This window comes from Anomaloglossus baeobatrachus, chromosome 9, assembly GCF_048569485.1.
Source record: "Anomaloglossus baeobatrachus isolate aAnoBae1 chromosome 9, aAnoBae1.hap1, whole genome shotgun sequence".
Taxonomy (NCBI): domain Eukaryota; kingdom Metazoa; phylum Chordata; class Amphibia; order Anura; family Aromobatidae; genus Anomaloglossus; species Anomaloglossus baeobatrachus.
Window position 1 is genome coordinate 44037030 of NC_134361.1, and position 26766 is coordinate 44063795.

At 49.8% G+C, this 26766-nt stretch overlaps 1 protein-coding gene across 2 annotated transcripts in view; it reads right to left on the bottom strand.

The window, feature by feature from the left end:
• Positions 1-25578, bottom strand: part of SPINT2 (serine peptidase inhibitor, Kunitz type 2) — a 40339-nt gene extending 14761 nt beyond the window's left edge. Inside the window, exons 1-5 of one of the 2 annotated variants that reach the window (XM_075323661.1) lie at positions 25079-25578; positions 17438-17608; positions 7008-7070; positions 6743-6910; positions 6259-6312 (exon numbers count right to left, since the gene is read on the bottom strand). In XM_075323661.1, the coding sequence (XP_075179776.1) occupies positions 6259-6312; positions 6743-6910; positions 7008-7070; positions 17438-17608; positions 25079-25424 (802 nt within the window). In that variant the 5' untranslated portion in view covers positions 25425-25578. The remainder of the gene's footprint in view (positions 1-6258; positions 6313-6742; positions 6911-7007; positions 7071-17437; positions 17609-25078) is intronic. The other variant, XM_075323662.1, reaches the window with a different exon arrangement.
• Positions 25579-26766: the final 1188 nt, after the last annotated feature.

Genomic DNA, 26766 nt, shown 5'->3' on the forward strand with positions numbered 1-26766 from the left:
GCAGACCGCGGGCAGTAACACTGACCGCTAGGACGTAATATTACTGCCCGCCGTCGTTAAGGGGTTAATACTGTAGTCCAAGATTGTGACGTCTAAAGATTAGACTGGATTATATGGGATTAAACTGGGTCAAAAACTAGGAGAAAATGAAGGGAATTTTGTTTACTTACCGTAAATTCCTTTTCTTCTAGCTCCTATTGGGAGACCCAGACAATTGGGTGTATAGCTTCTGCCTCCGGAGGCCACACAAAGTATTACACTTTAAGAAGTGTAACCCCTCCCCTCTGCCTATACACCCTCCCGTGCATCACGGGCTCCTCAGTTTTGGTGCAAAAGCAGGAAGGAGGAACTTATAAATTGGTCTAAGGTAAATTCAATCCGAAGGATGTTCGGAGAACTGAAAACCATGAACCAAGAACAATTCAACATGAACAACATGTGTACACAAAGAAATAACAGCCCGAAGGGAACAGGGGCGGGTGCTGGGTCTCCCAATAGGAGCTAGAAGAAAAGGAATTTACGGTAAGTAAACAAAATTCCCTTCTTCTTTGTCGCTCCATTGGGAGACCCAGACAATTGGGACGTCCAAAAGCAGTCCCTGGGTGGGTAAAAGAATACCTCGGTAAAAGAGCCGTAAAACGGCCCCTTCCTACAGGTGGGCAACCGCCGCCTGCAGGACTCGCCTACCTAGACTGGCATCTGCCGAAGCATAGGTATGCACCTGATAGTGTTTCGTGAAAGTGTTTCGTGAAAGTGTGCAGACTCGACCAGGTAGCCGCCTGACACCTGCTGAGCCGTAGCCTGGTGCCGCAATGCCCAGGACGCACCCACGGCTCTGGTAGAATGGGCTTTCAGCCCTGAAGGAACCGGAAGCCCAGAAGAACGGTAGGCTTCAAGAATTGGTTCCTTTATCCACCGAGCCAAGGTTGACTTGGAAGCCTGCGACCCTTTACGCTGGCCAGCGACAAGGACAAAGAGCGCATCCGAGCGGCGCAGGGGCGCCGTACGAGAAATGTAGAGTCTGAGTGCTCTCACCAGATCTAACAAGTGCAAATCCTTTTCACATTGGTGAACTGGATGAGGACAAAAAGAAGGTAAGGAGATATCCTGATTGAGATGAAAAGGGGATACCACCTTAGGGAGAAATTCCGGAACCGGACGCAGAACCACCTTGTCCTGGTGAAACACCAGGAAGGGGGCTTTGCATGACAGCGCTGCTAGCTCAGACACTCTCCGAAGTGATGTGACTGCCACTAGGAAGACCACCTTCTGCGAAAGGCGTGAAAGAGAATATCCCTCATTGGCTCAAAAGGTGGTTTCTGAAGAGCCGTTAGCACCCTGTTCAGATCCCAGGGTTCTAGCGGACGCTTGTAAGGAGGGACTATGTGGCAAACCCCCTGCAGGAACGTGCGTACCTGTGGAAGCCTGGCTAGACGCTTTTGAAAAAACACAGAGCGCCAAAACTTGTCCCTTAAGGGAGCCGAGAGACAAACCCTTTTCCATTCCGGATTGAAGGAAGGACAGAAAAGTGGGCAAGGCAAATGGCCAGGGAGTAAAACCCTGATCAGAGCACCAGGATAAGAAGATCTTCCACGTCCTGTGGTAGATCTTGGCGGACGTTGGTTTCCTGGCCTGTCTCATAGTGGCAATGACCTCTTGAGATAACCCTGAAGACGCTAGGATCCAGGACTCAATGGCCACACAGTCAGGTTGAGGGCCGCAGAATTCAGATGGAAAAAAGGCCCTTGAGACAGCAAGTCTGGTCGGTCTGGTAGTGCCCACGGTTGGCCCACCGTGAGATGCCACAGATCCGGGTACCACGACCTCCTCGGCCAGTCTGGAGCGACGAGGATGGCGCGGCGGCAGTCGGACCTGATCTTGCGTAACACTCTGGGCATCAGTGCCAGAGGAGGAAATACATAAGGCAGTCGAAACTGCGACCAATCCTGAACTAATGCGTCTGCCGCCAGAGCCCTGTGATCTTGAGACCGTGCCATGAATGCCGGGACCTTGTTGTTGTGCCGGGACGCCATTAGGTCGACGTCCGGCTTCCCCCAGCGGCAACAGATCTCTTGAAACACGTCCGGGTGAAGAGACCATTCCCCTGCGTCCATGCCCTGGCGACTGAGAAAGTCTGCTTCCCAGTTTTCCACGCCCGGGATGTGAACTGCGGAGATGGTGGAGGCTGTGGCTTCCACCCACAGCAGAATCCGCCGAACTTCCTGGAAGGCTTGCCGACTGCGTGTGCCGCCTTGGTGGTTGATGTATGCCACCGCCGTGGCGTTGTCCGACTGAATTCGGATCTGCCTGCCTTCCAGCCACGGCTGGAACGCCTTTAGGGCTAGATACACTGCCCTTATCTCCAGAACATAGATCTGAAGGGAGGACTCTGGCTGAGTCCAGGTACCCTGAGCCCTGTGGTGGAGGAAGACCGCTCCCCACCCTGACAGACTCGCGTCCGTCGTGACCACAGCCCAGGATGGGGGCAGGAAGGATTTCCCCTTCGACAAAGAAGTGGGAAGGAGCCACCACTGAAGGGAGGCCTTGGCTGCCCGAGAAAGGGAGACGTTCCTGTCGAGGGACGTGGACTTCCTGTCCCATTTGCGGAGAATGTCCCATTGAAGTGGACGCAGATGAAACTGCGCAAATGGAACTGCCTCCATTGCTGCCACCATCTTCCCTAGGAAGTGCATGAGGCGCCTCAAGGGGTGCGACTGGGCCCAAAGGAGAGATTGCACCCCTGTCTGTAGTGAACGCTGTTTGTCCAGCGGAAGTTTCACTATCGCTGAGAGAGTATGAAACTCCATGCCGAGATATGTCAGCGATTGGGTCGGTGTCAATTTTGACTTTGGGAAATTGATGATCCACCCGAATCTCTGGAGAGTCTCCAGAGCAATGTTCAGGCTGTGTTGGCATGCCACCCGAGAGGGGGGCCTTGACAAGAAGATCGTCTAAGTAAGGGATCACCGAGTGTCCCTGAGAGTGTAGGACTGCCACCACTGTTGCCATGACCTTGGTGAAGACCCGTGGGGCTGTCGCCAGGCCGAAAGGCAGTGCCACGAACTGAAGGTGTTCGTCCCCGATGGCGAAACGCAGGAAGCGCTGATGCTCTGGTGCAATCGGCACGTGGAGATAAGCATCCCTGATGTCGATTGATGCTAGGAAGTCTCCTTGGGACATCGAGGCGATGACGGAACGGAGAGATTCCATCCGGAACCGCCTGGTTTTCACGTGTCTGTTGAGCAGTTTGAGGTCCAGAACGGGACGAAAAGATCCGTCCTTTTTTGGCACCACAAACAAGTTGGAGTAAAAACCGTGACCCCATTGCTGAAGGGGAACAGGGATCACCACTCCTTCTGCCTTCAGAGTGCTCACCGCCTGAAGAAGAGCATCGGCTCGCTCGGGGGGCGGAGATGTTCTGAAGAAACGAGTAGGAGGACGAGAGCTGAACTCTATCCTGTAACCGTGAGACAGAATGTCTCTCACCCATCGGTCTTGGACATGTGGCAACCAGGCGTCGCAAAAGCGGGAGAGCCTGCCACCGACCGAGGATGCGGTTTGGGGAGGCCGAAAGTCATGAGGAGGCCGCTTTGGGAGCGGTTCCTCCTGCGGTCTTTTTAGGACGTGACTTAGACCGCCATGAATCAGAGTTCCTCTGACCCTTCTGTGGCCTGTTGGAGGAGAATTGAGACCTGGCTGAGGGCCGAAAGGACCGAAACCTCGATTGTACCTTCTGTTGTTGAGGTCTGTTTGGTTTGGACTGGGGTCATCCAATTTCTCGCCAAACAGGCGGTCGCCAGAAAAAGGCAAACCGGTTAAGAACTTTTTGGAAGCAGAGTCTGCCTTCCATTCACGTAGCCACATGGCCCTGCGGACTGCCACTGAATTGGCGGATGCTACCGCCGTACGGCTCGCAGAGTCCAGGACAGCATTCATGGCGTAGGACGCAAAAGCCGACGCCTGAGAGGTTAAAGACACAACCTGCGGAGTAGAGGCACGTGTAACTGCATTAATCTCAGACTGACAGGCTGAGATAGCTTGGAGTGCCCATACGGCTGCGAATGCCGGAGCAAAAGACGCGCCTATAGCTTCATAGATGGATTTCATCAGGAGCTCTGTCTGTCAGTGGCATCCTTGAGTGATGCACCATCTGCCACTGCAACTATGGATCTAGCCGCCAGTCTGGAGACTGGAGGATCCACCTTGGGACACTGAGCCCAACCCTTGACTACGTCAGGGGGGGAAGGGATAACGTGTGTCATTAAGGCGCTTGGTAAAGCGCTTATCCGGAAAAGCTCGGTGTTTCTGGACTGTATCTCTGAAGTTGGAGTGATCAAGAAACGCACTCCGTGTACGTTTGGGAAACCTAAATTGGAATTTCTCCTGCTGAGAAGCCGACTCCTCAATCGGAGGAGCTGGAGGAGAAAGTTCTAACACCTGATTGATGGATGCTATAAGGTCGTTCACTATGGCGTCCCCTTCAGGTGTATCAAGGTTGAGCGCGGCGTCAGGCTCAGAGCCCTGATCTGCCACCTCCGCTTCATCCTCCAGAGAGTCCTCATGCTGAGACCCTGAGCAGTGTGATGAAGTCGATGGAAGCTCCCAGCGGGCCCGCTTAGCCGGTCTGGGACTGCGGTCCGTGTCGGAGTCCTCACCGTGGGACCTATGAGTCGCCCCAGGAGCACTTTGCTGCTCCAACCGAGGGGGGCCTGGGGACAATGATTCAACAGTGCCCGGGGCCTGTGTTACCGGTCTGGACTGCAAAGCTTCTAGTATCTTAGCAGACCAGCTATCCATAGACTCAGAAAGTTTGTCAGCGAATACTGCAAACTCTGTCCCTGTCACCTGGACAGTGGCAGCAGGTGGTTCCACCGGGGCCGAGAGTCCCACCAGTGGCTGAGGCTTCGGCTGAGTGAGTGTCACAGGGGCCGAGCATTGCACACAATGAGGGTAGGTGGAACCTGCAGGTAGCATAGCCGCACATGAGGTACAGGTTGCAAAATAAGCCTGTGCCTTGGCACCCTTGCTTTTTGCGGACGACATGCTGTTGTCTCCTCTTAGAGCAATCAGTGAGGGTATATAGCCAAAAGCAAATAGTGCGGCCGTACAGAGTAAATGTATACAATATAAGCATATAAATATACAATTCGGCACCCAGGGGGGCCAGCACCTAGTAACAGGTGCGGCTTACCGACCGCCCGCAGCGGTTGTGTGACCACCAGATTCCCTGCCTGGGCCTCCCAGAGCTGTGGAGCTCGGTGTTGTCTCCCCTCTGAAGTTCTCCAGCGTCAGAAGTGCTGACAGGAATGGCTGCCAGCGTTCTGAGAGGAGGAGGGAGCCGTGGGCGTGCCTCAGAAAGTGCGGGAATCTGGTGCCCCGCAGTGCTCAGTGAGGGGGGAGGAGGATACCTCCGTATGCTCCAGCCCTCACCGCTGACATGCAGTCTAGCGTCCCGCCCTCACCCCTGACTGGCAGGCCCGGGGGCGGGAGTTTGCGGTACTAGGCCGCAAAAGCCGGGGACTAAATTTATTAGCGCGGCCGGCAAACAAGCGCGGTCGGCGCGGTAGTCCCGGCGACGCAAAACACCCGGCTGGTGCTGCAGCGTCCGTTACACAGGCGCTCTATGCGCCGTCCCCAAGGGGACACAGTACCTCAGAGGAGCAGGGCCTGTCCCTGACGATACCCGGTCTCCTGTCCAGCAGATTCCCCCAGGGGCTGCGGAGGGAGCACGGTCCCATGCATGGTGACCGGTTAGGATCCCACTTCACCCAGAGCCCCTAAGGGATGGGGAAGGAAAACAGCATGTGGCTCCAGCCTTTCTACCCGCAATGGGTACCTCAACCTTAACAGCACCGCCGACCAGAGTGGGGTGAGAAGGGAGCATGCCGGGGGCCCTGTTATGGGCCCTCTTTTCTTCCATCCGATATAGTCAGCAGCTGTTGCTGACTAAATTGTGGAGCTTGCGTGCATGTGTGCCTCCTTCAACACAAAGCATAAAAACTGAGGAGCCCGTGATGCACAGGGGGGGGGGTGTATAGGCAGAGGGGAGGGGTTTACACTTTTAAGTGTAATACTTTGTGTGGCCTCCGGAGGCAGAAGCTATACACCCAATTGTCTGGGTCTCCCAATGGAGCGACAAAGAAATATTGATAAATGTGAAACATTGTCACTATACTGGGATATATTTCTGGCTATGGGCACAGGTGAATGATTTGATATAGTGTGACAACTAAAAATATCACTTTGCAACTAGCATACCTTTAAAGTTTTTTTTTTCAGGAGAGTGGACTTGTGCAGGGTCTGGCTTTGGTGCTGAATGAGGTGGGAAAAAAAAAAAAAATTAAATTCTAAAAATATACATTTTTTTATTACCATAATCAAATAACCATAATCTAATATAAAATAATTAAAATATATTTTTATAATATTAAACTTCATAAGATATTGTATTAGATTATGGATAATAAATATTTTATTATGGTTATATTATATTTAACAATATATTTAATAAAATAAATTATAAATATTTAATAATAGTGTAGTATATTTATTCATTTATATAGCGCTATTAATTCCACAGCGCTTTACATACATTGTGAGCCCCAATGGGGACAGTGTTGCCAATCTAGGTTCCCTATGAGTAGTTCTTTGGAGTTTGGGAGGAAACTGGAGAACCCGGAGGAACACAGGGAGAACATCACTATAGGTAGTAATATACAATTTGTTAAATGGGAGAACCCACCTTCCAGGGAGCACTTGGTCGTACAGTCCTGCTCAGACATGTGATTATTCGTGGAGCCTCCGCAGCCGCCATAGATGAACATTTTACAGGACCAGGAATCTGCATCAAAATACCAACGACGGAAAGCGGCTCTGCAGTTGCCGGTCACAGCAGGCCCCGAGCAGTATTCTGGAGGAGAAATCATCATATACAAACATGTTACATAAAAAAAAAAAAAAAAAAAAAAAAAAAGAAAAAGAAGAAGTGGGAAAAAATATAAACTTACCTGGAACATCAGCAGTAGACACCATACGTTTACTGGGGGCCGCTGTGTCCACGCGCTGCACCTCTAAATAAATAATGAAAACAAAGTATAAGCAGACAAAATATATCACGGGGCGGTAATGAGCAAGTCTGCAAAAGCCACATTGCACTGACATTTAGGGCTCGTGCGCATGTTGCGTAATTGCATGCGTCCCCTGCACAATGTAGATTGTGCATGAGACGTGCGCACGTTGTTTTTATAAAACGCAGCGATTTGGGTACTAAAATTTTGACCCAAATCCGTGCGTTCATAAAAGCAGCATGTCAATTCTGTGCGCTTTGGATGCAGCTCCCCTCTGTCTATAGTGGGGGCAGCAGCCATAGCGCATGAAATCGGCTTAACAAAATAACTGCATCCATTACGCAGTGTTTCTGCAGCGATTTGACGCGCACATGTGCTGTCAAATCACTGCAGAATATTCAGCAGTTTTGTGCGCATGAGCCCTTAGAGGGATTGTCAATGAAAGGAAACAAAAAAAAAAAAAAAAAAAACAAACCGCAACAGGGAAAAGACTGCCGGCTTTCCTGAGGCAGCTTCACCTATCTAAACCTAAAAACCATTGCATCGCATGTAAGGCCGCTTTCACACTATTTTTTTTTTTTTTTTTTTAACGCAAACGGATCCAGTGCAAATGAGTTTATTTCAATGCATTTGCAATTAACTCGCGTCAACATGTGTTCACCTGCGTTTGCGTGCGTTATAGTGAGGATCCAGCGACTTGCAGTTTAACATTTTTCAAAAAGGCTACTTGTAGCGTTTGAGCTGCGTCCAAATACTGCAAATTGCTGGATCCTGACTATACTGCACGCAAACGCATGTGAACACTGGCATGCTGATAGACAGGATCCTGCTTGCTCTACTGAGCATGCCCAGAAACCAGCCTCGGGTGATCAGTCCCTCTCTCCCGCTCTCCCCCTCTGCCGCTCTACCCCGCCTGAGAGCTGCGGACACTCGTAACCAAGATAAATATCGGGTAACCAAGCAAAGCGCTTCTCTTAGTTACCCGATGTTTACGTTGGTTACGTGTGCAGGGAGCCGGCTCCTAGCACCTGCGGATGCTTGTAACCAAGGTAAATAAATATCGGGTATCCAAGCAAGTTACCCGATGTTTACCTTGGTTACGAGCCTCCGCAGCTGTCAGATGCCGGCTCCCAGTCTATCACGTTCAGTTCCACTGACTCCCGATCACGATTCCAATGCCCGCCCATAAACTTAAAGTGACAGGATCCTGCAAAATAACACATGCGCTTTTTTTTGCTGTAAAAGCAGGATCCGCTTTTACAGCAAAAAAACGTTCATGACGCATGTTAAAGAAACGTAGTGTGGAAGCCGCCTTACAGACGTTGTGTGAACATGTCCTTGCAGAGTTTGTATATTGTGTTTGTAGTTTCCTGCAGTCTTTTGATTGGACAATGCCTTAGTTTAGAACAGATTTCATTGGGATCTGCTTCAAAGTAAAATGCATTTTTTTTTTTCCATAACAGGTTTCTAAAAAAAATATGCAAATTCTTTAAGCCAAATATAGAACTGGACCAAGAAGAGGACCCCCCCCCAGCCCCAGGAAGTAAACATTGTGCTCTTTACTTCCCCTCCAGCCAGTCAGTATGACAGCGTCCAGATACAATGCACCGTCCATGACGAAGGAGTGGACACATGTACAGACCTTTACAATTAATAATTGCCCCAACTGCAAAACAAGAGGGGGCATGTGACAACCATTTAATCACTGGGGATTTTTTTTTTTTTTTTTTTATAATCCATTTCCCCCACACAAGGCTTGTTTTTAAATTTTCAGGGAAAAGTTATAGTCTTGAATGACACCGTTCACTTTTAAAAGTATATATTTAAAAAAAAAAAAATCAATAGTCATCGGGAGCCCTCAGCGGGCCCCAAGCTGCCATGAAAACTTCGCCATTTAAAGTGAAGGTATCACATTTTTTTAAAAATTTTTGTATTAATGATAGTAATTATGAAATCAATTAATTTAAAAAAAAAAAAAATCGATTTAAAAAATAAAATAATTTATTTTTCCTGAAACACTGGGGGCTGCCATCTTGGAGTAAGGGGTCCTTGAGGTGCATCCCTTCACTGATCAGTTACTATGGGCGAGTGCCTCTCCATTTGGAGCTGCTTAATAAGTAGTTGATTATGCATATGCATCCCCCCCACTGCTCATCTCCCATATCCACAGCCCCTCCCCCACATTGTGCTCACCTCGGGCCTCCGCTCCTAGCAGCTCCTCACTGCTCTGTGCTGTGATCACTGACAAGAGGAACAGACACCAGGCTGCCGGGGGCAGAGGTCCGAGGTGAGTGCATGCCGTGGGGGCAGAGGTCCGAGGTGAGTGCATGCCGTGGGGGCAGAGGTCCGAGGTGAGTGCATGCCGTGGGGGCAGAGGTCCGAGGTGAGTGCATGCCGTGGGGGCAGAGGTCCGAGGTGAGTGCATGCCGTGGGGGCAGAGGTCCGAGGTGAGTGCATGCCGTGGGGGCAGAGGTCCGAGGTGAGTGCATGCCGTGGGGGCAGAGGTCCGAGGTGAGTGCATGCCGTGGGGGGCGGTGATCTCGGCGTCACATCTGTAGTGCAGTACCGCTCAGGCTGCAGATCACCCCCTCGGACCTCCGATCACAGCCAGCAGCTACTCTTGTCAACCTGGTGTTTCGGCAGTGTCTCCTCTCAGAGCACAGTATATGGGGGCACGGTATACAGTGGAGCACTATGCTAGCAGTCCTTGGTGACACTTTAGACATATTAGGATCACTTTGCGGTCATCAACAAAATGGCTCCGCACTGTGATCCTTAACTTCATGCTCCCTTATCCTTTTGGAAACACCCAGATTGGGAGGAGGAGGTCGCACACAGGAGAGCATGTTCTGCCCACTTTTACTGCAGCTGTAATGTGAGCTAGTTCTACAGTAGGATTTCAACAGCTGCTCCTTTTAGTGTTTAAGAGTGGAAAATATCAATTTTTTTTATATATTTTGCGCAATTAAATACAAATATTTAAACAAAAAAAAAATTTACATTTTTCTCAGTTAGCTTTTTTTTTTTTTTTTTTTTTTAAACACCAACTTCCCCAGAGATTGACAGCAGTATCTAAAATGGTTAACAGCCGCAGCCACAACTCCGTACTGAATTTGGCTGTCAGATTAATGCTGGCTGTGTAATACAGCCAGCATCTACTGCATGGCCTCCTCGACACTTGTGGACCCTTGCCCAGAAAGTTTATTCATGTCCTAATGGAGGAAGGTGTTAAACAAGGGAAATTAACACTGAAAAGTAAGGCTAGTTTCACACTTGCGTTTTTTTCCCTTCAGTCGCAATCCGCCGTTTTGGAAAGCTGACAGGAGCGGCCGTAGAGCACTGCCGCTCACTGTGAGCTCCGCGCAGCAACTGAAGTGATTCGCGTTGTCAGCAGTGACGTCACTCAGGTTACCTGCGGCCACAGCTGGATTCTCTTTGCAAGGTACAAACTGCTACAACGGATCCATTTTTTGAACGGATCCATCCCATCAGTTGTACCTCAATCTCCAACGCATCCGTCACATTAGTACCAAATCGGATTGTGCCTGACGGCAAAACAACGGGAGTGTGAATGTAGCCTTAGGCTACTTTCACACAGTGTTCTGCATTCAGGCACAATCCTTTTTTTTTCCTGATCCAACAAAAAAAAAAAAAAAAAAAAAAAAAAAAAAAAAAAAAAAAAAAAAAAGGATCCGTTTTGTCCGTTTTTTTTTTGCTGGATCAGTTCTCAAAACATTGGAGCATGCTCAGTTTACAAAATGGATCCGGCAGCCGCATCTGTTTTTTTGCCGCATTACGCCGTCCCAGCGTCCATAGGCTTCCATTGTAAAACACGCCTTATCGTGCCGGATCCAGCGCGATGCGGTTTTTTTGCCGGACAAAAAAAAATGTTACAAGATACGTTGCCTCCGGCTACTGCTTTAGGCAATTATGACGGAACCGAAGCCGGATGCAACGCAAGGCCATCAGGCACAATCCGGCGCTAATACAAATCAATGGGGATAAAACGGATCCGGATCAGTTTTTTCCGGATTGTGCCTGATTGAAAAAAAACTGATATGTGAAAGTGGTCTTACACTTAATTATTTTCATGAAAATGCTTGTGGGTTTTGTTTTTAAACCCTCTACCTAAATAAAGAAGGGAATTTTGTTTACTTACCGTAAATTCCTTTTCTTCTAGCTCCAATTGGGAGACCCAGACAGTGGGTGTATAGCTACTGCCCTCTGGAGGCCGCACAAAGAACTACACTTAAAAGTGTAAGGCCCCTCCCCTTCTGGCTATACACCCTCCCGTAGGAGTACAGATTCCTCAGTTTTAGTACCAAAGCAAGAAGGAGGAAAGCCAATAACAGTTTCAAAAACAAATTCAATCCGATAACACGATCGGAGAACTTAAGAAACAACATGAACAACATGTGCACCCGAAAAACGAAACCCTAAGAACAAATAGGGCGGGTGCTGGGTCTCCCAATTGGAGCTAGAAGAAAAGGAATTTACGGTAAGTAAACAAAATTCCCTTCTTCTTTTTCGCTCCTAATTGGGAGACCCAGACAGTGGGACGTCCAAAAGCAGTCCCTGGGTGGGTAAAAAGATACCACATGAACGGGCTGTCAGACAGCCTCTTCCTACAGGTGGGCCACCGCCGCCTGAAGGACCTGTCTACCTAGGCTGGCATCTGCCGAAGCGTAGGTATGCACTTGATAGTGTTTGGTAAACGTGTGCAGACTCGACCAGGTAGCCGCTTGGCACACTTGCTGAGCCGTAGCCTGATGCCGCAATGCCCAGGACGCACCCACGGCTCTGGTAGAATGGGCCTTCAGTCCAGATGGAATCGGAAGCCCAGCAGAACGGTATGTGTGAAGAATTGGTTCCTTGATCCACCGCGCCAGGGTGGATTTGGAAGCTTGCGATCCCTTATGCTGACCAGCGACTAGGACAAAGAGCGCATCAGAACGGCGTAGAGCCGCCGTGCGAGAAATGTAAATCCTGAGTGCTCTCACCAGGTCCAACAGATGTAAACCCTTTTCAAATTGGTGAACTGGATGCGGACACAAAGATGGTAAAGTGATATCCTGATTGAGATGAAAGGAAGAAACCACCTTGGGAGAAAACTCTGGAATTGGACGCAGTACTACCTTGTCTTGGTGAAACACCAGGAAGGGAGATTTGCAAGATAACGCCGCTAGCTCGGACACTCTTCGAAGAGACGTGACCGCCACAAGAAAAACTACCTTTTGTGAAAGCCGAGAAAGGGGAACCTCTTTCAAAGGCTCGAAAGGCGGCTTCTGGAGAGCAATGAGAACCTTGTTCAGATCCCAGGGTTCCAATGGCCGTCTGTAAGGAGGAACGATATGACAAACTCCTTGGAGAAACGTGCGTACTTTAGAAAGCTGTGCCAAGCGCTTCTGAAAGAATACGGATAGCGCGGAGACTTGACCCTTAAGAGAGCTAAGCGACAAACCTTTTTCCAACCCAGACTGCAGGAAGGAAAGAAAAATTGGCAATGCAAATGGCCAGGGAGAAAACCCTTGAGCCAAGCACCACGCTAAGAATATCTTCCACGTTCTGTGATAGATCTTAGCTGAGGATGGTTTTCTAGCCTGTCTCATTGTGGCAACAACTTCATGAGATAAACCTGAGGCCGCTAGGATCCAGGACTCAATGGCCACACAGTCAGGTTCAGGGCCGCAGAATTCAGATGGAAAAACGGCCCTTGAGACAGCAAATCTGGACGGTCTGGTAGTGTCCACGGTTGGCCTACCGTGAGATGCCACAGATCCGGGTACCACGACCTTCTTGGCCAATCTGGAGCGACGAGTATGGCTCGATGGCAGTCGGACCTGATTTTCCGGAGAACTCTGGGTAACAATGCTAGAGGTGGGAACACATAGGGGAGTCGGAATTGCGACCAATCCTGAACCAAGGCGTCTGCCGCCAGTGCTCGGTGATCGTGAGACCGTGCCATGAAAACTGGGACCTTGTTGTTGTGCCGTGACGCCATCAGATCGACGTCCGGCGTCCCCCAGCGGCAACAGATCTGCTGAAACACGTCCGGGTGAAGGGACCATTCTCCTGCGTCCATGCCCTGGCGACTGAGAAAGTCTGCTTCCCAGTTTTCCACGCCTGGGATGTGAACTGCGGATATGGTGGACGCTCTGCTTTCCACCCACGTCAAAATCCGCTGGACTTCTTGAAAAGCTTGGCGACTGCGTGTTCCCCCTTGGTGGTTGATGTACGCCACCGCCGTGGAATTGTCCGACTGAATCCGAATCTGCTTGCCTTCCAGCCATTGTTGGAAGGCTCGCAGGGCAAGATAGATTGCTCTGATTTCCAGAACATTGATCTGCAGGGTGGACTCTTCCAGAGTCCACATCCCCTGAGCCCTGTGGTGGAGATACACCGCTCCCCACCCTGATAGGCTCGCATCCGTCGTGACCACTGCCCAGGACGGGGGAAGGAACGACTTTCCCTGTGACAATGAGGTGGGGAGAAGCCACCAACGCAGAGAGTCCTTGGCAGTCTGAGAGAGGGAGACAGTCCTGTCGAGGGACGTCGATTTCCCGTCCCATTGGCGTAGAATGTCCCATTGTAGAGGGCGCAGATGAAACTGCGCGAACGGGACTGCCTCCATTGCTGCTACCATCTTTCCTAGGAAATGCATGAGGCGCCTCAGTGAGTGCGACTGGCTCTGAAGGAGAGATTGCACTCCAGTCCGTAGCGAGCACTGCTTGTCCAGTGGAAGCTTCACTATCGCTGAGAGAGTATGAAACTCCATGCCAAGATAAGTCAGAGATTGGGCCGGGGTTAGATGAGACTTTGGAAAGTTGATAATCCACCCGAAACTCTGGAGAGTGTCTAGTGCCACCTTCAGACTGTGTTGGCATGCCTCTTGAGAGGGTGCCTTTATAAGCAGGTCGTCTAGATACGGGATGACCGAGTGACCTTGCGAGTGCAGAACAGCTACTACTGCTGCCATGACCTTGGTGAAGACCCGGGGGGCTGTTGCCAGACCGAAAGGTAACGCTACGAACTGCAGGTGTTCGTCGTGTATGACGAAGCGTAGGAAACGCTGATGCTCTGGTGCGATCGGCACGTGGAGATACGCATCTTTGATATCTATTGATGCTAGAAAATCTCCTTGAGACATTGAGGCTATGACGGAGCGTAGGGATTCCATCCGGAACCTCCTGACTTTTACGTGTCTGTTGAGCAACTTTAGATCCAGGACGGGCCGATACGATCCGTCCTTTTTTGGGACCACAAACAGATTGGAGTAAAAACCGTGACCTTGTTCCTGAAGAGGGACGGAGGTCACCACTCCTTCCGCCTTTAGAGCGGCCACCGCCTGCAACAGAGCATCGGCTCGGTCTGGTGGTGGAGAAGTTCTGAAGAAACGAGTTGGCGGACGAGAACTGAACTCTATCCTGTACCCGTGAGACAGAATATCCCTCACCCAACGGTCTTTGACGTGTGACAGCCAGATGTCGCCAAAGTGGGAAAGCCTCCCACCGACCGCGGGTGTGGGAATCGGAGACCGCAAGTCAGGAGGACGCCGTCTTGGCAACGGTTCCTCCGGCTGTCCTTTTTGGGCGTGACTGAGACCTCCAAGAATCTGAGCGTCTCTGGTCTTTTTGAGTCTTTTTTGACGAGGCGAATTGGGACCTGCCCGGTCCTCGAAAGGACCGATAACCAGACTGACCCTTCCTCTGTTGGGGTCTGTTTTGTCTGTGTTGCGGTAAGGATGAGTCCTTACCCTTGGAGTGTTTGATGATTTCATCCAAACGCTCTCCAAACAATCGGTCACGAGAAAAAGGCAAATTGGTTAAGCACTTCTTGGAATGAGAATCTGCTCTCCAATGTCTCAACCACAGGGCCCTACGCAAAACAACGGAGTTGGCTGACGCCACTGCCGTGCGGCTTGTAGCGTCAAGAACAGCATTAATCGCGTACGACGCGAATGCCGCCATTTGCGAGGTCAATGGTGCTACCTGCGGGGCAAATGCACGTGTGACGGAGTCAACTCGCGCAAGCCCGGCTGAGATAGCTTGGAGTGCCCATACGGCTGCAAAAGAAGGCGCTAATGACGCTCCAATCGCTTCATAGATGGATTTCAGCCAGAGCTCCATCTGCCTGTCAGTGGCATCTTTAAGTGCCGCTCCATCTTCAACTGCAACCAAGGATCTAGCTGCAAGCCTGGAAATTGGAGGATCCACTTTTGGACACTGGGTCCAACCCTTGACCACCTCAGGGGGAAAAGGATAGCGTGTATCTTTAAGCCGTTTAGGAAAACGCCTTTCAGGATAAGCGTGGGGTTTCTGGATTGCGTCTCTAAAGTCAGCGTGGTCCAGAAAAGTGCTTAAAGTACGCTTAGGGTATCTGAAATGGATTCTCTCGTGCTGCGAAGCTGACTCCTCCACAAGAGGAGCTGGTGGGGAAATATTTAACATCTTATTGATGTTAAATATAAGATCATTAACTATGGCGTCACCATCTGGTGTATCTAGATTGAGAGCGGTCCCAGGATCAGAATCCTGATCAGTTACGTCCGCCTCATCACCCATAGATTCATCTCGCTGGGATCCTGACCATTGAGATGAATGTGAAGGCCCGTCATAGCGAGCCCGCTTAGGCTGCCCGGGGCCATCGTCCGAGTCAGAGTCTTCACCCTGAGGTGTATATGCCCGTCCCGGAGCTTGGAGCTGAGGGGGACCAGGGGGCAATGATTGCACAGTGTCCGTGGCCTGAAGTACAGGCCTAGCTCGCAATGTGTCAAGAATTTGTGACATAGTGAGAGACATTCTGTCAGCAAAAGCTGCAAACTCAGTTCCTGTCACCTGGACAGCATTCACAGGTGGTACACCCTGGGTCACGTCCAGCAGAGGTCCCGACTGTGCAAGCGCCGCAGGGGCCGAGCACTGCACACAATGGGGGTCCGTGGAGCCTGCCGGTAGAAAAGTCCCACATGTGGTGCAGGAAGCATATAATGTCTGTGCCTTGGCACCCTTGCGTTTTACGGACGACATGCTGCTGGCTCTCTGCAATGTGAGAGAGTCTATAGCCAAAGGGCGACCAGCGCTATGCAATACAAAGTATTTGTAGAAACAAAATACTAAGAATACTACTGGCACAAGAGGGGGTGAGCCCTGAGGGCTGCTTACCGCCCGCTGAATAGCGGGTAAGAGGCTGCAGATTCCTTGTCTGGGTCTCCCCGGCTCCCCTCTGCAGCTCAGCGTGTCAGCAGGAATGGCTGCCGGCGTCTGTGGAGAGGGGCGGTCCGTGGGAGTTCCCAAACAAAAGTGCGGGAAACAGTGTCCCCTCTGTGCCGATTGTGAGGGCTGGAGTATGTAAAAACGACTCCAGCCCTCAGCGCTGATGCACTGGCCAGCGTCCCGCCCCTCTCCTGACTGGCAGGTCTGGGGGCGGGAACGAACGGAAGCAGGCCGCAAAAGCCGGGGACTCGAGTTATCAGCGCGGCCGCCGTAAAAGCGCGGGCCGCGCTGAAGTCCCCGGCGCACCACAAGTGCCAGCCGCGCCGCAGTCCCAGCGGCCGGCGCGACCGATTCCTAGAAGTGTGCCTGCTTCAGCGAAGCTGAATGAGGCCATGGCACAAGCGCCGTAGCGCTGATGTCCCCCGGCGCACTACAACACCCAGCATGCTGCGGTGTGAGCGCCAAATGCACGGGGACACAGAGTACCTTGAGGAAGCAGGGCCATGTCCCTGATGTACTCCGCTCCATCCAGCATCTTCTCCAGGGGCTGTAGATGGAGCACGGTCTCAGTGCCTGGAGACCAGTAAATCCCACTTCACCCAGAGCCCTGTAAAAAGGGATGGGGAAGGAATCAGCATGTGGGCTCCTGCCACCGTACCCGCAATGGGTACCTCAACCTTACAAACACCTCCGACATACAGTGGGGTGAGAAGGGAGCATGCTGGGAGCCCTGTATGGGCCCTCTTTTCTTCCATCCGACATAGTCAGCAGCTGCTGCTGACTAAAAACAATGGAGCTATGCGTGCGTGTCTGACCTCCTTGCGCACAAAGCTAAAACTGAGGAATCTGTACTCCTACGGGAGGGTGTATAGCCAGAAGGGGAGGGGCCTTACACTTTTAAGTGTAGTTCTTTGTGCGGCCTCCAGAGGGCAGTAGCTATACACCCACTGTCTGGGTCTCCCAATTAGGAGCGAAAAAGAAAGGATTTGCAATTTTAGTAAATTGAGGACATTACATACAAGTAATTCATATCCCAAAACAATCCTCGAGCACACTGTACAGGACGCTCCATAAGGGGTGAGGTCCCAGTATGACTGGTATGTGGAACACCCCATTACTAGCTGGGGGCAGTGGGGGTTTAGAGGGCGGGGGAGCACTTACGGTTTACACCCTGACATTTGCTCCTGCATTCTTCCTCCCCGGGATAGTTGTTCAGGTTAACAGGACAACCTCCATAGGTGAAGTTCTTACAGGTCTCAGACTTTGCATCATAAAACCATTTGATAAAAGACGCCTTACACGGCCCGCTGTCCTTTTCCGCCAGGCAGAAATCTAATGTGGGGGAAATGAGCCGTGTGGTTAGTGGTTGAATCATGAACGCTAGATAAGAAGTCAAATATCTATTCACAAACTATCCAACTATGGAACTCAACCATAGAGTCTAAAGCCTAAGGCTATGTGCCCACGCTGCGGATTTTGCCGCGGATTTCCCGAAAATCTGCAGCAGCGGCACTTCCAAGCCATTTCAATGGCATTTTGGCAATGCTGTGTCCATGCTGCGGATTTTTCCGCAGCGGATTTGCCGCGGATTTTGATCCGGAAAAATCTGCAGCATGTCAATTATACTTGCGGATTTTGGTGCGGATTTTGGGTATAGAATGGGGGAAAAAAAAATCTGCATCAAAATCCGCGGCAAAATAGCGGTAATCCGCGGCAAAAATAAGGTGCGGATTTGCCGCGAAAGTCGCGGATTTTCATGCAGAAAAATCCGCAGGTACATTCTACCGTGGACACATAGCCTAAAGGAGCACCTTAAAGGGGCTGTCCGGTGTCGCTCCCCTCCACATCCGGAGACTAGCGGCGCTGATCGGCACCGGACAACTCCTTTTATCCCAATGTAGAACACATCAGTAGGTTTTATGTAAGGTCTCTTGTCTGGAGCTGAGCCTGCAGTGTACACCACAGATGCCAGCTGTGAAAGACTTTCACACCTCCGGTTTTAGCATAGCCTGCCAATCCGGCTCTAAAACCTATGCAACGGATGCGGCGACAAAACCGCATCCTTTGTATAAGTTTTTGACATGCGGCCCGTCTGGTTTTTGCCGCTTGCAGCACGCTACTGAGCATGCGCAGTGGAAAAAAAAACAACAAAAAAAAACAACGCATGTGGTGTTTGCCGCAGGACGCCGCATGCATTGCAAATCGCGCCGCATCAGACGGATGCGGCGCGATGCGGGTTTTTTTGCCGAACAAAAAAAAAAAAAAAAAAAAAAAAGTGCCAGGCAACATTCCATCCGGCCACCGTATCAGCTAAATCTGCCGCATGCGGCAAAAACCAGACCGAATGCAAGCCCATGCGGCACTAATGAAAGTCTATGCAAAAAAAAAAAAAAAAAAAAAAAAAAAACAACCACGCAACCGGTGGCAAAAAAAAAAAAAAAAAAAAGTTGCGGTTTTTCTGCAAAGAGCCAGATTGTGCCTCACAGGAAAAAGATGTGTGATAGCAGCCTTATACAGTTGGCATCCGCCTGAAGCTGCAGCAACCAGAGTGCGCCCCGTTTACCCATTTAGATGTAACTGTTCATCATGGCCAGCAGCATATAATAGACACGAATGGAGTTGAAAAGCAATACTACTAAGATTTATAGATATAGCACATGTGACCGCAGGTTCTAGTCTCAAAAAAAAAACAAAAAACAAACACAACAGGCAGAGATCTGATTAACCCCACTTCTCTCCATTAAAATATAAGATTAAGGGAAGGACAGACACACACACACACACACACACACACACACACACACACACACACACACACACACACACACACCTTCCCTTGGCCTTCCTACCCTAGGAGCAGGATTGGACCACGCAGGGTTTGTAGTGCATCACTGCACCGACACATCAATCTGCATAGAAGCCGAATACAAAAATTAAAGAATATACTTATGAAATTGGATTTTCTATTTGTTTGTAACCTTACAGGTGCCATCATGGGAAGTTTGTAAAACGACACATTCAGAACTCTGCAAGGGTTAAATACCAACACAGCCGGATTTTGCAGGAGGCTGGGATGTGCCCCCTGATCTCTGGTGACACCATTGTAAGAGGAAAAAGGAACAAGACAAAAGAGGACAAAACCTTATTCCTCCCACACAGAACAGGACAAACTGGTTTCTGTGAGTGACTGTCTGCAGACGTCATCATCATTATATTACCCTGAGGACAAAGTGAGGACCACAGGCTGCAATCATCTGGGGGGGCATTACCCTACGGCCACACCCTGTACACAACACGTTCTCTGCTGGTGGGATATCAGGAGGATATATATTATGATTTTATACACACAAATTTCAACTGAAGTCTAAAGAAATCATAAGTTCATGCTGCAATGATATACAGCATTTAAGTAGAATCATGAAATGATGATTTCCTCATCTCACAAGTTGCTCAAGGCCACCATGCAACTCACAACGACGTCTCCTGCTGGTCACAAATGGGAGTTATTGTCTGTGGAGGCATGGCAGCCTACTCTTCTTGGAGGGCGGCCCTTAGGACATTGAGATTCTGGGATACAGAGTTATGGCCTCTACACGGTGACTCAGCTGATCCCATAGGTTTTCTATGGGGTTCAGGTCTGGAGAAAGTGCTGGCTGCTCCATTTGAGGTCCCCCAGTCTCCAGCAGCTGTTCCCTAATGAGGTGACCTCGATGAGCTGGAGCTTTGTGGTCCATGAAGATGACATTAGGCCGGTGTTAATGCAAAGGCAGAATCACTGGATTAATTATGTGATTCCAGCTGTACGGGCTGTTACTGTACCATTAATAAAGTTTAGGGCTGTTATGTTCTGACTAGACACTCCGGCCCACACTCAGTCCATCACGGCCGGAGGCTTGTCTGGTAACAGCAGTGGCTGATGCACCGCTCTCTCCTTGACATCTCTAACATAGTTGGCGGCCATCATTTCTGCTCAGCGTAAATAGACTTATCAGTGACCAGCACTGAGGCCCATTAGTTCATCGTCCAGTGTAGATGACTCCCGTGTCTGGTGGGGTGGTCATGTCCCTTTGCAGGTCGTCTAGCACGCAGACCATGCTGACGTAAATGGATTTGAATGGTCTGACGTGAGACTTGGGAGCCTCACATCTCTCTTAAATGTGCCTAGAGTTGTGTGGCATTCATCATCTGGTTCTGAAGGGCATTGTCCACAATGAAGCAGTCATCAGTGTTGGATGTGGCCAAAGGATGTCCACTTCTCTGCCTGTGACTCTTCCAGTCTCTCTGTATCTCTGTTGCAACCTGGTGATGACACTGACACTAAATGGCCACTTCTGTCTGAGATCAATCTGCTTGAAGCCTCCCAAAGGCGCGGTACTGCCGATATAAGGTGTCGTCTTAGTCTCAGGATCTCAAAATATGAATAGCATGATGAGGTGGACTGCTTAATACCAATTCTAACTGAACCCAAACATTTTGTGGGCGATTCATGGACCCAAAAACACGTGATGTGAATTTTGCCATTTAGGCCATTGTTAAGAGAACAGCATGTTGTGCAAAAAGTACTGAAACCTTGAACAGTTCGACATGTGCATCCACAAATTTAGAGAGTCAAATTAAAGGGAATCTGTCACCAGGTTTTTGCCATCTAGTCAGAACAGCACAACGTAGAGGCAGAGATCCTGAATCCAGCAATGTGTCACTTACTGAGCTGCTTAGTGTAGTTTTGGTAAAAATAACTGTTTAATCAGCAGATAATCACTACAGGACTACTTTGTGCGCTGCAGGTAGTCCAGCATATTCCTGAGCTCTGTATACGGTAACTGCTAGATCTGCAGAAGAGAAAACATTGATTTTATCAAAATGACAGCAAACCGCTCAGTAAGTGACATCGCTGGAATCAGGGTCTCTGCCTCTACATTATGCTGCTCTCAGATGGGGGGGGGGGGGGGAGCAAAAAAAAAAAAACCAAAAAAAAAACCAAACACCATAAAAACCTGGTGGCAGATTCCTTTAAGTTCACCTGCAAAGGTTAGTTGGCATTTTAGGATCATCCTTAAATTTTATCCGAAAGCAAAGTATCCCCAGGTTTTGCTGAGTAGCGTATATATTCTATATCTATTGGACAATGATGACCTATCCTAACAGTATCAGAGTAGAGAGATTTTTTGTTGTTGCAGCATTTCTGCACTTAGTGTAAATTATGTTAGTGTTTTTATAATGTTTTTGTATTTTGTTGGCGAGTCATGTTTTAAAGCACCACTCCTGCAGTTTATTCCACCACTGGAGTGGTGCTGTAAATGCAAGTCCCCTGCCCCGGGTCTTCTAATCACTCCCCGACGGCTTCTTCTTCCATCACTGCTGCTCCAGTTGGTGGCCTCCAGTGTTTCAAGGAGCGGTTGGAGGTCTATGAGAGCCTCGTTCTGGCTCTCAGACTTTTATTTAGAGCTTGTGACTAGGGATGAGCTCGCCACTGCTCATTACTCAGTTGAGCATCAGAGTTTAAAAATGCTCGACTTCCATTATATTCAGTACTGGTATTGCACGAGAAACCTGATACTTGGGAGTAACAAGCTCGCCTCCTCACCACTACTAAGAAGCTGGAATTGTGGCCACTACATCCACAGATTGAGGTGCGCTCTGTTTGCTTCCATGCAAGGGTCATCACTAGACCACCAGGGAAAATAAGCAGTTTATAATTGTTTAAAAAAAAAAAAAAAAAAAAAAGAAGATAGAGATATAGATATATATACTATACATAATATAATACACACACACACACACACACACACACACACACACACACACACACACACACACACACACACTTTTAGGGGAATTCCCAAGTTGTATATTTATGGTGTATCCAGAGCACATGGACTACAGTGTACAGCACATATGGAGCCCACCGATCGGACCTCCTCAAGGAAGGGGCCTCACTTATACTCCAAACTTCACATTAGTTTGGGACTTCCAACAACTTGTGCACCAACACCGATGAGCATTGGGTGCCCCGTTGTCCAGATGAGGATTCCTCATCCCGCAGGCACCAGAGCCATCCAACCATACCCGACATGTACAGCGACACCAGTATAAGGCTGGGTGATCAGTGACATGTCAGCGCCTACAGGTTGTACAAATTTACTCACCTGGCATAAAACATGTGACAAGCAACAAACACCCGTCTGTACCCCCAGTGTGCATTAAGAAAAAAAAAATAAAAAAATAAAATTGTTGAACGTTTCACAATAAGTGGTCACTAGATGGCGCTGTTCCATAGATCCAGCACAGCAGTGGAGGAACAAAGCAAAGCAGTCATACAGGTCAGAGGTATGCAGCTCTGCCCATCATTAAACACTGAACCAAGACGGGAAAAAACAAGGCAAGGTCGTCATAGTTCTCATACCAGTTCAGGGCTGATCTTATAGTACACAAAGTATAGCACCCCCTGCTGAACAGTAGAATAGTGACAGCTATGCTTATTCCTAGATCACCAGCCAATCAGGCTTCAGGTTTCATTCCCTAACAGGCCAAAGAAACATGAAAGATGGACTCTGATTGGCTGTTATTTATAACAAGTATTTAAATCAGGGATCAGGAACCTTTTTGGCTGAGAGCCATGAGTGCCATGTATTTTAAAATGTAATTCCATGAGAGCCATATTCACCGCCGGGGGGAGCAGCTCAGGTCCCAGGAGGCAGGGTAGGCGATGATGCGGCTCAAGAGGGTCAGTGTGTGGAGGGTCGACAATACTGCTGTGGGCTCGTGGGATGTTGCGGTGGGCGCCATTGATCTGCCACCGTGCTGCTTTGAATCTCCCGCACTTGGCGAGATTGACTTGAAGAAAATGGCCACGGTGCGTGCACAGATCGACGCAATGGACTTCAAGAAAATGGCGGTCTGGACACACGCCGCCTCCATTTTCTTGAAGTTGATCTTGTCAACTGCGGGAGATTCAATGCAGCCGGCAGTCCAAAGGCTACTGCGGGCTCGCCGCTACGACACCGCAGTAAGCCATATGCGGGTGTAAGGCTAGTTTCACACTTGCGTTGAACGGTATCCGTTGCATTGCGTTGTGTGACGGATGTAACGGATGTGTTGCATATAATGGCACAACGGATGCTACGGATCGTACAAAATGGAAAGCTTTTTTATTTTTTTTCTTCTTTAAGTTTTATCGGCAGCAGACTATTGTGAACAATCAGCTGAGCGGTCGGCCACCGTGATTTTTAAAAAACAAAAAAATGCATGCACAGTGAAATCCCGAGGATTCCGCTGCTCAAAACAACGTTACATGTTGCGTTCCTCCCGCTGGGTGGAAGCAACGGAGCGTCGCCCAGCGGAAGCAACGCAGGTCCTTTCGGCACAATCCGTCATCCATACAAGTCTATGGGAAATAGTGGAATCCATTAACGGATTCCGCTGTTTTCCAAAAGGGCGGATTGTGACGGAAGGAAAACAACGCAAGTGTGAAAGTACCCTAAGACGCAGCCCCATTTTTCCCCTAGTTCCGGGGGAAAAAAAAGTGCATCTTACAAACTGGAAGATTCGGTATTTTTTTTTTTTTATTAAAGATTTGTCTGTGAGCCAGATGACACCATCAAAAGAGCCATATTTGTCTCACGAGCCACATGTTCCCAACCCCCTGGTTTAAAGACCCTGTAAGTGTTGGGGGACCTACATAATCTCTGGTCACACAAACAACAGTATCCAATGCAATATCCCTTTAAGATCATTAAGGGGATCATTCAGGGCTGAAGTGATCAATATGAGAGCGCATCCAAACTGCACAATTCCATCTGCTTTGGAGGTAGAAATGGGCCCTCTTGCTTCTTGGGGCCCCTGTGAGGCCGCACTAGTGATAAGTAGGCCCCTGACCCTATACATTATTTTTAGTCGGCACTCGCTGGTATCAGCTCCTGTTCCATTACCAGGTGTTGGCCCTCACCAAGATCACACTTTTCCCAAGAAGGGTTGATTAAGGCTATGTTCACATTTCCATTGTTTTAAATCAGTCAGGTCCCTCAGTCGTTTTTTTAGATGTCAACTGACGCAACGGATGTTTTTCACAGGATTCCTTTCACAGGAATCCTGTGAAAAAACTGATCCGTTGCATCCGTTAAATCCGCTGTGCGTCCGTTTTTTTACATGATCTGTTTGTGTTTGGGACAGCCCAGTGGGTGTGCCAGACATGCTGGGCATGCTCAGTAGAGCATGACTGAATCCAGCACCATAGACAAACATTACAAGCTTGACGGATTGCAACAGATTCCTGCGCGGTGCGTTAATTTTGACGGCCTGAAAAACGTTACACTCTGCTTTGTTTTCGCCCGGCGGTCAGTCCAAAAACGACTGACCGCGGCGCAGCGGATGCAACGCAAGGTCATCAGTCACAATCCGCCACTAATACAAGTCTATGGGACACAACGGAATCCGCTGTTTACCAGAGCCGCGGATTGTGACTCATACAGTTTAACAGAAATGTGAACCTAGCCTTAGATACAAGTCCTGGACAACCCCTTTAAGCATATTGAAGCTATAGGAATTCTTCCCGTCCGCCCTAATAACAGGACATGCCCTTTAAAGTGATGTTTGACTAACAAAATGACTAATATCAATACAATTTGTTGTCTGCGCCACTTAAAGGGGTTTTCCAGGGTTTGTCAATAATACAGTCAAGGTGAGGGAATGTGTGTGAGGACACCGCCTGTCACCACAGAGGACCCAAAAACTGTTTATATAGCCTGAAAAACCGCTCTCAAGGTGACTGCTCCCCCCCATACCCCGAATGGACCCTTCCATTACCGTCCAGGGTGGGCTGCGCCCCGCTGTCCAGCTTCCTGTAGGACCTCACGCCCTCCTGCTTGCCCAGCACGCACATGCTGAAGCCCGCGACGTTACACGGGAGCAGGAGGCACCTCCCGGGGGAGAAGACGGCCAGGTCACAGCCGTCCGTGTCACAGCAGCGGCTCCAGCACGCCTGCTCGTCCGCCACATCTGCGTCCTCCAACAAATTCGTAGGATGCACACTGGACTCCATTTTCTCCAAACCGAAACCGTCCACCACCTCGTAGCCCGCGCACGGCAGCTCGGTGTCGGCTAAAGCCAGAGGTAGTAACAGGACGAGGAGTGCGCGGATCCAGGCCGCCATCGCGGGGGGTGAGCGCTCTGCCTGAAGTGCGTCACTCAGGTGTTGTCACGTGACTCACAGATGTCGCTCGCTTTCCTGCGCAGCGATCACTATGCCTATCCGGCCGGGGGTCCCTGTGTTTCCTCGCTAAGCTCCACCCCCCCTAATGACGTCGCCCAGGTAAAAACAAATACTCGACCAATCCAGTTCTTGACCACGCCCCTCTAACGGTACAAGGTGAGGAAACCCGTTCGGCCCCGCCCTCTAATTTAAATAACCCCGCCCATCTTCTGGTGACGTTCACTTCACAGGTGATGTGGCCACGCCCAGCCGCCGCCTGCACTCAGGTGAGGAGGCGGGAGAGGACGCCATGTTGTCTTCCTCCTTCCCGCCCTCCTCCTCCTCCTCTTTGCTTCCTGCTTTGCGAGTGAAACCTGTATTGGGAAGTGGAGCAGTTTCAGTTCTCAGCAGGCTCCTCAGTATTCGGTGTCATGCTGGTGATAAGCCCCCATAGCATGAGTAGTCACAGCTATACTGTGTATTGTCCACACAGAGGTCACAGGGTATGGGCTGTGTATTATTCACTGCCCCGTCACACGAATTTATTACCATGGAGACCGCTGTGTGGACCGGCCACAGTCTCCTAGGCATGTACAGGGACAAGAAAAAGTATTCACACCCCCTCAACTTCATTATTTCACATTACACCCACAAATGGAAATGTACTTTATTGGGATTTTAGGCATACTTCATTGGGGACCGTAAGGTGGTGGGCGTGACCCGGCAATTCCTTCCACACGCTATATTGTGGACCCGGCCCACTTATCATCGGTTGTATCCGTCATCTGTGTACAGCCATGCTGTACACCGCTTGTTGGGTTTGTCTTGGTCAGTGGGTGTACTTTATTTGCAGTGTCCGGAGTGAGTGGGCATTGTGGCCAGCTTAATGGGCGAAACCCGGCGTCTCCCACGCACTAAGGCGGAATGGCCGCTTATCGGGGCATGGTCGCTCGCCGTGTTGGCTGGGAACGGAGTCAGTCAGTGGGAGTACTTTACTTGCACTGTCCGGAGTGAGTGGGAATGGTGGCCGGCTTAGTGTGCTTGGCCCAGTGTCTCTCGTGCACTATGGCAAACCGGCCTCTTACTGGGGAACACTCGCTCGCAGTGTTGGCAGGAAATGGAGTCGGTTGGTGGGTGGGTGTACTTTGCTTGCAGTGTGCGGAGTGAGTGAGTGTGGAGGCTGGCTTAGTGAGCGCAGCTCGGAGTCTACCGCGCACTACTGCAGACCGGCCTCTTATTGGAGCATGCTCACTTGCAGTGTCGACGGGGAACAGAGTCGGTCGGTGGGCGTACTTTACTTTCA